Source organism: Cryptomeria japonica, chromosome 3 (genome assembly GCF_030272615.1).
Source record: "Cryptomeria japonica chromosome 3, Sugi_1.0, whole genome shotgun sequence".
NCBI classification, from domain to species: Eukaryota; Viridiplantae; Streptophyta; class Pinopsida; order Cupressales; family Cupressaceae; genus Cryptomeria; species Cryptomeria japonica.
In genome coordinates this window covers 461,413,819-461,424,726 of record NC_081407.1, presented here as the reverse complement: position 1 = coordinate 461,424,726, position 10,908 = coordinate 461,413,819, and the positions used below count along the sequence as shown (strand labels likewise).

At 35.7% G+C, this 10,908-nt stretch overlaps 1 protein-coding gene across 1 annotated transcript; it reads right to left on the bottom strand.

Annotated features, from left to right (window-relative positions):
• Nucleotides 1–9,275: 9,275 nt before the first annotated feature.
• Nucleotides 9,276–10,265, bottom strand: LOC131062409 (uncharacterized). The gene has a single exon (XM_057996060.2). The coding sequence runs from the start codon at nt 10,263–10,265 to the stop codon at nt 9,276–9,278; it is 990 nt and encodes a 329-aa protein (XP_057852043.2).
• Nucleotides 10,266–10,908: the final 643 nt, after the last annotated feature.

Below are 10,908 nucleotides of genomic sequence, written 5' to 3'. Positions count from 1 at the left end.
TATTTGGGTGCCGTCACTTCTCTCAAGTCTCATTAATTGCCACACTTGCATGAACTAGCTACTATGGCATTAATTCAAAGCTGAAGTACTCGAGAGAAATTTGAATTCATGCCCTTCTATTTGATTGGCGATTTCCATTCAAAACTTTTACACAACCCGACAAACAAGTCCACGTGTCAATCCCCATCTTTAATCGCACACTCGCAACTGGTTATAACAATTTGGAAAGTAACCAGCAAGTTAGCAACAATGCTACCAAATCCTCTTAATCGCAAGCTCGCAACCCCTTTTACGAATCCTCAAAGAATCTCGCGAGTGAGTTACAACCATTGATCTTCATCAAGCCCTTCATTCGCAACCTCGCAACAACATTTGTAATATTATTTCTTTACTTGTGAGCTGGCGACCACTGCAAATCTAACAAAACAACTTATTTCATCACAAGCTCGCAACTCGAAACTTAACTTGACTTAAACGGTTAAACCCTTGCGATCCCGCGACAACAAGACACTTAACCACCATCGCATGTTTGAAACATTTTTTGACTTAAGACTTACAAACCCGCGAGCATGAGATGACCACAAAATCAGACCAAAACTTACCTGTTGCCAGATCGCAACGTAAAATGCTAAACAACTTCAAAACCTGCGAGCAAGCGATGAAACCAACTAAGATGCGATACTAACCACATTGCATGATCGCAAATTAAAATGACTTAACTGCGAACACCTTGCGACCTTGCGATAACATAAAATCGCACCCAGTTGCAACCTTGCAACAAAAAATGGTCAAGTGCAAAACATCTTGCAAGGCAGCGACAACTAAAATTTCCCAGTACTCGCAAGCTTGCGACTTAAACTGAGTTGATGATAAAGGACTTGCGAGCTAGCGATAACCATAAAATTTCAAAACTTTTTATCTCTTGACCATGACGACCCAACGAGTACCAACAAAAAATGATGTTTTATGTTAATTACTGTCATAAACAGGTGCGAGCAGTGGCACACCATTAATGACTCACTCACTAACTCTTGCGGCTATAATACATGGCATCAAACCAATTCGAGACCTTGCGACCAAAGCCATTTCATTAACAATCTCCAGCTCGCTAACATAAAATGCTAACACTCAAAAAACTAGAGACCTCACGATTTAAACCCAAACCAACACTTGCTAACTCGCCACTTAAATTGTTAAACATGAAATTTATCTGCGAGTTAGAGATGAAACATTAAACATGTCTCATTGTCTGACCAACCGTTTGACCACACTTGACATTGACATGGACAAATAAAGAGAGGACAACTCAGATTTTCAACGCACAACAACTTCGGTTTACTAGCCAACTAAGACAAAAAACAAACACAAAACCTTAATCGCCATGAACATCATGTTAGGAATTTAATGTAGAACAATAGAAAGGTTCTAACAGTTATGCAATATGATTCATTTTATGGATCTTGTGACACAAATTGTTGCATTTCATGTTCAACATAATGTGGAACCAATTTACTAATAATTCAATTGTTTACTAATAATTCAGAAAATAAATTCTAATTGTTTACTAATAATTCAAATTCACAATTAAAAATATGAAATAAGTATCCATTCCGATTGACAAATTCAAGGAATACAATATCAAAAATCATCAATGACAACTATAGTATTGAAAATTGAAATTGTAATATGACTCAAGAACTATAGTATAATTATAAATACCTATAAACTGACTGCTAATTCACTTCAGTGACTCAGTCCGAGGCTTCTATATCCCAAATGGACTCAAGATCCGGAAAATGACTAGTACTAATAGGTTCATCTTCATTCTAAGTCAGGTATTCAAAAATTTCTTTGTCTTCATGCTAACTCTGAGTCTGCGATCCATCATTTGTCTTAGCACTAGTTCTAGCAGTAGCACCACCAACTTTTAAAGTGTTGCACAACCCTCGTCTTTCATGCATGGAATTCCAGATTGCCAGTGCCCTATCATATGGAAAATCTCTAACATTATACTAAGTTACAAACAACCTCAAGCAAGTTTCCAAATTTTTGTCTAATTTGTTTATGATCTTTGATTTCAAAAGCCCTAATGCACTGAAAACTCTCTCATCTTCCACCGATCCCAATATCATCGTTTGACATAAATCAACAAGTTTCAAATATTCTGGTATTGTAGTACGCAATGCTTCACTTTGATCTATCCTTTTCCAAAGCCTTGTGATTGATCCAGGTTCAAATGGATTCTTCTGGTCAACCAACTGCTATTTCATACACAATGCAAAGTGTTTACATTGTTTTTTAAGATGATCTAAATTTAAAATTCCTTCTATTGGTTGTCCATTGCAATATGCATCTTTTGTAAATGTCAATATCAATTCCTCTAGTTTTTTATGAAACATCTTTGCGTCATTTGGATTATCTCCAATTGAATGCCAAAATTGAGGATACACACAACCCATGGCTTCAAGTATTTCTTCTCGAGGGAATCTTTCACGAATCTCAATTGAAAGTTCATATGCAATAGACTTCAAATTATCACTGACAGATTTAAAAATCCTGTCAAAATCTTCCAATTTAACTGGTAGTGCTCTGCCTCGCTTGCCCATCTTAGATTGGTGCATTGGTATCTGAAATCCTTATACAAAGACACATAACTCATTTTTTGTATTGAAATGTAAAAAATTTTCAACATGATTCAAATCTGTAATTATCTGCCACCTAAAAAAATTTGGGCTTCGCCCTGTTAGACCGGAATAAAGACTAACCAGGCTCAAACATGTCATTTTACGTAGAGTGCTATACTCATTGATATACATAGTTCTATCTTGGGCTTTCTTAACAAGTTTTTTTATTGAATCCAGCATGGGGAGAAGACTAGCTAAAGTTAACAAAGTCTCTATATCACTTAACTTATGTAAGAGATCAAGAGCTTTGTCTACTGTGAGGCGTTGCTCATACATTAGTCCGATCAAGGATTGATATTCTGTTAGAACTCGTTCCTCTTGTCCATGTAAGGAGATCAATTTGGTCTCAACATCCTTGAGAAGCTTATTTCCTGCTACTACTCCCTCAGCAAAAATCTGAAATTCTGCAAAATGTTTAGGACTTCGGTAGAAGTATGAGTGGAGCTCATGGACCAGATCTTCAACTTTTGACACTGTAGGGAAATTGCTTACAGTTCTATATGCTAAATTCATTCGATGGGCCATGCAGTGAATGCCAACCATGTATGGTGCAATACTAGTTTGTAATATTGCGCAAAGACCGGTCCTTTGACCTTGCATTACTGCAGCTCCATCAGCTCCAACACACACCAACTTCTTGGCAATTGTCAAGTCATCCATACCAGCAATTTCATTCAAAGCTTTCTTAACTTCCAAATATAAATTTTCTGCTGTTGAATTGCCCCTCATTTTACGAACACGGAGTAGATGAGCTCAGCAGACATGTTCTTTTACGGTATACACATGCATACAAACCCAAGTAGTGTTATCTACCACAGTAACTTCATCTATGGATAATGAAATGATATTTGACTCTTTTATACTCTCTTGTAAATTTTGTTTTTCCACCTCAGGGAGATAGTTTGCCATTTCCCATCTAGCATTTATTGACCAATGTGACATAAGATAGTGAGGAACATTCAAAAAAGATAATAAATTACTAAATTTTGGGAAATCTTTCATAGGATGCCCTCTCGACAATATATGAAAAATAACACTCATTTGAACAGTCTTTGCCAGGTTTGCATATTTCGCTACATGTTCAAGCCCAACCTTGATTGTATTTCCAAATCCACTATTACCAATTAGTGTCATTTTGTGGTTATGCTCTTCATATTCCGTGGCATACTTAACATGAAGACATTCTTCCTTTGATTTCCATCTTACTACTGGTGTTTCCTTTCCGTCTATGATCTATTTTTCATAAACCTTACCAATATGCTTTTCTATGGTGTCAAGCTTTAGCTGCATCTTCTTCTCTCTTTTAGTTTTCCAGCTACAATCTTACACCTACATTCTGTTGGTTGTTCATCATTGTTTGGGACTGGTTCAATGAAGGGGTACTTTTCTACCCAATCAATCTTAAAACTCCTTGTCATCTCCCACTCTTGCCCCAATTTTACTTTCCTTTTTTTTTTCCTTCCTACCAACATCATCTTCAGTACTAGCATTTGCATCCGAGTGAATTATCTCATTGTCTGTACCCCTTAGAACATCTTCTACCATGTCGATATTGTCATCCTCATTTGATGCATTTAACTCAATGATAATCCCACCTTGTGGTGGTGGTGAGCTATTGTGAATGGCTTCTGCAACTGCAGAAGTTGATGGACCAGAAACTTTGCCAATTCCAAAGAAAAAACTTTATAGTAGTATCTTTAAGTTTAAGTTTTGGGCATTTTGATGGCCTCCCAATCCCTTCAGTTTCACCGCCCTGAGGAGTCTTACCCTTGTCTGACATCCCAATCCCTTCACCACCCTGAGGAGTCTCAGTCTCACCCTTGTTTGACATCTCAATCCCTTCACCACCCCGAGGAGTCTCACCCATGTCTGACTATGACATCTTGAGTCTTGACCTCTCACTACGAATTAAAAGTTAAAACTAATACTATCAAGTATGAAGAAACAATTACTCACCTTTATGCCTTCTCAATTCTCTGAATCAGGAATCAGGAATGCCTGGGCCTGTGTTGTAGGATTCTAACTCTGGCCCTCTGCCCTACAATGAACTTTGACGCTCCAACTCAAATTGCGGAATGCGAATCGAGAGCTCCCAAATTTACTAATCAGACACGAACAAATTGTAAGAAAGTCAAAGAGTGTATTTATATCAATCCATGATTGCTTTTTTGACAAATTTGGTCGACACGTGCAATGAACATTTAATTTAAGCGGGGTGAAATGGGTCCTCAAATGCTTATAATGTTTTAATTGATATTGGCGGATTTGGCCGACGCGTGCAATGAACATTTAATTTAAGCGGGGCAAATGGGTCCTCAAATGCTTATAATGTTTTAATTGTTATTGGCGAATTTGGCCGACGCGTGCAATTAACATGTAATTTAGTGTTTGCGAATTAGGTCCTCGGTACGTGGTCATTTTACTATTGCTGGCGAATAACATAGGTGATCTAATACCCATGTTTGAGTGATCCAGGCGAATATTACAGGCATGCACATCGAATGATGTGTGGTCAATGATGAATCTAGAATACAGTTTACCGTTAACCCCAAAATTCTGGGTGATTTGACCAGCGATGTTGCCCCAGACTATTCGCCATTTCCTCAAAAAAACTACTAAAAAATACGCGGAATTTGCCAATTGGCAAAGATTTGCCACTAAAAAACTCTCTGGTTGTTGTTGAACGCATTCTTTTTATTTTTCATAAAAGGCACCCTTTGTCTTTGATGTCAAAGGGAGAGAAAGGTAAATGGAGACATAAAGGAGAAATGGAGAGAGATAAATAGAGGAAATAAAGAAATTTGAGTGATATGAGTAAGGGGGAGTTATATGCAGATATTCATATAAACATGTTTTTGAGATTGTTCTTTTTGAGATGTTTTGTCATCAATGACAAAGGGAGAGATTGTTAGATTTGTGTGAATGTTATCATGGTTGTCATTAATGTCAAACCTGATGATCTAATTAAGGCCAGATGTAGCATATGGAGCAGAGCAATAATAATGAACAAATAATGTATGTACTAAGCTGGACAGTGATATTGAACTGATCCTGAGTAGCTAGGTATGTATGATCTATAGGAGTATTTTCCAAGAGATCCTCTTCTCCGGAATCTTGTTTTTTTCTTATGATGGTTTGTATTGAGTTTCGATATGAGTTGTGTCAGTTGAATTGCTATCCGAATGTTTGTATTACATTAAGATTTATGAATTCTATGCTCTAAAATCTATGGAATCTTTATCTTGATGATGGAAGTTGTTATGATTGGAATTTGTGCTTATTGGTCCATATCTATGGGTTTGGTAGACCCTTGTTTTATTTTGGTAATTGAAGTGTGTAGAAGATCTACGAAGGCCAACTTGGTTACCCTATTTTGGTTGAGGCATGTTTGTGTAACAGGCTGATCTAAACAATGCATTATTGTGTAAAACATTTTGTGATTGGTTGACATATTATCTCAGTGTATGTGTTTACTGGTATATATATGAATATGGAGGTATTAAGTGTGGAAGAGAGAGAGCTAGTATGCGAGAAGTTTGTAGTGTGAATAGTAAAGTATGATGTATGCATAAGAGCGAAGGTGTATGTGGAAAAGTGTGAGTGCAGTTATTGTGTTGCAATAATCCCTTACCGGACTTGTTGCAGGCAATTGTAGATAGGTTGGAGATATCCCTTACTAAATATGCAGTGAGTTGTTGTATTGTTACCTGATCTTACCTTGGAACTAACCTCATGCATTTGTAGATGCAATTTTCCTTAGTTCACTTATTTCTATTGCAATGAGCATTTCAACAGTGAGCCGCATTGTAACTTGGTAGTGAACCATTTGGTAGTGGGCTGCTCCTTTTGTAAACACCATATAACTACTTATATTATCTTGAGAGTTAACCCTTTCTGTGGTTTTTCCATGTATATAAATTTGGTGTCTATCTTGTAATTATGTTTTCTGTTTACTATGCATTTGTTGTTTCATGTTAATGAGATTATTTGCTAAGGTTTAAATATTTGGAAAGTTTCATTTGCTGTGGGAATTTTGATTCATCCCTCCTCTCAGTATTCTGGTCCATTCAACCATCAAACATATATTCCACTACCTTTCCAATTTATCATGTAAATATTGTTCATAAAGCCACATAATTGAAACTTGAATAAGTCCCTTGTTTATATAAAAATAAATATTAATGGGCAAATTATCTAAACTATGCCATTATCAAATTTGTAAATGCATAATCCAATTGTCGCCAATCAAATAATTAGCGACCAAAAATATATCCAATCATTTCAAATTGGATTCAAGATCACATATTCTATTCGCCAAGTGTAAAGCCTATTGTTGGTTTTTGTGCACTTCAACCTGTGTGGTTGATGATACATCCACAAGATTCAAAAAAGGAGAAATTATAACAAAACAAAATTGAATATTAATAAAACATACACATAGCTCTTGGTTTTTCCTCAAAATAAAGAATGACATTAAAATCCCCAACCAGAATCTATTGATATGTGAAGTCAATTATTTTCACAATATGGATTAAGAAAGCAATCATACAACATGTGTTTGAAATGTAGTTGCACAAGTCATACATTCTATTTTGAGAAAGTCTTATTTAAAGAGGATTCAACAATAAAGATATCATATAAGCTACTCCGATTGGCGGTGCTGCTAAGAGGACCAGGGAGAGTGTCAAGAAAGTTGTGGCTGCTTCTGCTAAGGATCTCCCAAATCTCAGGGATAACATCAAAGATCTGCATGGGATTAGCATCACCCTGGCTAATGCCCTGAAAAAAATTAATTAGTTTCTCTTCTTGAGTCTGGCTGGTTTTGTTGGCTTTGTGGGCTTTAGCCGGTTTTTTATGGTTTTTTGCTGGCTTTTCGTTGGCTTGTTCCTTTTTGTCTCTTGTTGCTTTTTCTTTTAAGCTCCGTTTGTAAAGCGTTTTGGGTCCCCTTCAAAACCTATTTTTACCTTAATAAAAAACAATAAAGATATCATATAGGTATGCAAGTCATATTTTATTTTATGAATTATATATTTTTGTAACAAAAAAATTATGTTGAGATAATAAATTGAGTTATCTTTGCTCACAATTTTTCTTGGTACATTACTAGATTTTTTATGCAAATATCTATGTTTTATTACTTCTCTAGTTCAGTTTTTACTATTGGTTTTATCAATAAAATCAAAGGAACAAAGAAAAACAAAGAATGAACAACTCGAATACAATACCAGAGGTAGACCTTTCTTGAAAACCAATATGCATATAAATATTAGATGATAAAATAGAACTTCTTCAATCAACACAAATACCAACTACATATATATAAATTTTACTTTTAACAAAAAATGAGTAAGAAAATAATGGTCCAAAGAAACTCCCCCTACAAAACCTTAAGCTCAAACACATTGACAATAATTGTGTTTCTAGGGGCTAGAAGAAAGAACTTGCACTTCCTTCCCAAAAAAATTTGTTGTATGAAAGAAAAAAATATTAGGTTTATGAAATCAAATAAAATCTTGAACAAGTTTTTGGAAATGGGTGTAGCCCAGAAATTTAGACATTGAACTCACCAAGCTAGTCTAGTAAGATACATAAGACTAGTATCCAATCAATAGACAAATCAAATAATTGAAAATAACTATTGATAAAAAAACCAATGAATGCATATAATAAAATAGTCTAAATACTTGATTTGTACAATGTAACACAAATAATTATCTAACCTTCTTTAGGTTTCACATATTAATTTTCCATGAAGAAAAAATATAGAGATTTAGTAAGACAATGAGCATAAAGAATCAAATAGTGGCAAGAATCAATCTCATGAATCAGGACATGAAGGTTAATCAACCAAAATATGAAGTTATAAAATATCATCTAAGATCAATTATGCATATAAAATATACACCAAGACAACATTTAAAATCTTGATAATACTTCCACTTGTATTATACATCTCAAATGCCAATATTTCAAAAATAAATTCACATTCCAAAAGAACCTTAAATATGCATACTTTCATAATTGTTCTCAGTATTAAAAGCTACAATAAAATACACATAAAGCAACCATGAGTTTTTCACTTTCCTTGCCCATTCAAACATCTAAAATAAAATTTTATTTACACATTATTCTCCTATCTACTATTTTTTTATGATTTAATTTTCTTAAAGAGTTAAGCATATCTCCTACTTTCTCTCTCTAATTTAATCAAAATTTTATTTCATTTTTGTCACTCTTATCTTTAAATAACTTAAATAATTTGTTCCCAAAAAAATTAATTGGATTATTTAAATATTAAAAAATTATAAGATTATTTCATATATGTTTTTGATTAAAGGAAAACAGGTTTTGAAGGGCCCTTGAAACCCTTTACATCAATAGATCAAAAGATAGCCATTAAAGCCCAACGAAAAAGCAAGAGACAACAAACATAGAGAAGACAACTGACCAACAAACAAAAAGCCAGGAACAGAAAGACACAACAAACATGACCTACAAAAAAAAAAAAACCAAGGCTAGGTAAAGTTCTCAAGCATCTCGACAACTTCCACCTCCAGTTGCTCCATGTTCTCAGTAGTCTGCTTAATTTCCTCAATCTCCCTGCTTTGGCTTTACTTTTTTTCTGGTGCTTGCATGAGTTATTCTTCCATGACCGGTCTCCTTATCTTCAGGGGTGTCTTCTTTCACCTCAATGGTGTCCCCAGAGGCCTTTTCCACTTGATCACTTTCAAGCCTGATGATAAGAACCTTAATGCTTTCAGAGGTGGTCTTTAAGATCTTATGACTCTGCTCCCCAATCTTTTTGAGCATATTCTCAACCCCTTCCAAACTTTTTTCAGTAGCCCTAGCTCTGTTTTCCAATATTTGGAACCTATTACGTTGGGCATTAATGATTTCCTCAGCATTACTGATTGCCTTGGTAAGCTCACTTAAACAATCAGGGAGGGAGCTGAAATTGCCAGTGCCAATAGATTCTAAAGTTTCAATTTTGTTGGCTTCTTGGGTTTGTTTATCTTTTATACTAGTTATTTCCTTCTGAACCCAGAGGAAAACCTTGTTGAAGTTGTCTATGTCATTTTTGAAACTTAGGTCAATATCCAGATGGGAGCCATCCTGGGTCTTGTCTCCCATAGGATCCAAGTTTACCTCCAGACCCACCTCCTTAAAATTTGCACTCTTATCTTCCTTCATGGAGGTGTCCTTCCCAACCAAGCCCTTATCCTTAGAGCTAGTAGAGAAGGGCGAATGACTCTTAGCTCCCACATCCTCATTTCTAAGAGTTTTCCCTTTATGCTTCTGGCTAGAGAGGATTTGGACCTCCTCGTTGTTAGTCTCCATATCATCTTCAGTCTCGTCTTCCTCCTCATACCAACTTTCATCATCCTCCCCCTTTTTCTTCCTTCTAGCTAACCCTTTAATCTGATCCTCTTGCCCTTTTTTTCTTCTTTGCTTGCTCGACCCAGTGATATGGGGTTCGTCCTCAACATCAGCCTCAGTCTCATAACCTTCACCATCATCATCATCTGAATCATCCAATTCCTCGTCTGACTCATAAACCTCCACAATATTTAGTTGATCCATGGTATTCTAGATGTGGTTGTACAAAACCACCGTCAGACCCTCATGCATAGCAGGATTCCTTTTGGGATTGGAGATAGCGTCCTTTATCCTAGCATTTAGGGCACAAAACAAGTAATAAGGGATGGAAATTTTCTCCTTATACCAAAAGTGGTTGAGAATAACAAAATGATAGTTGCAAACCCTGGTAAATCTACCATCTAAAGTAATAAATTCCATAATTTCAAACAAAACTCGTCGCCAGATCATCTTAATTACCTTAGGGGAGTAGTAAGTGTGACTTCCATTCACTAGCTTAGCTTTCTCCTCCCCGTCCTTAGGAAATTTCTTCACTGCAGCATCTGACAACTTCCTATCCCTATAGAATTTGATGTCGTTCATCGGTAGACCCGTAGCCTCAACGATCATGGTCTCATTCACCTTGACCTTCCTACTACCAATGGTGAAGGTGCCCTTATTCTATCCCTTCTTGAAAATCCTTGTGATTTCCGCCCCTCTTTCTTACATTCTCTCCATAAAATCAGTCATTTTTGCTGCTTGCAGCACAACCCAGACCTAGGGACAGTCCTACCATTTATCAATTTTGGGATTATTTCATTTATGTTATTTATTAAAAAAATTTCAATTTTTTTAATAAAATTAGTGG

Bases quoted from the DNA above. Each gene is read 5' to 3' on its own strand.
- LOC131062409 (XM_057996060.2), bottom strand. From the start codon at position 10,265: ATGGATCAACTAAATATTGTGGAGGTTTATGAGTCAGACGAGGAATTG.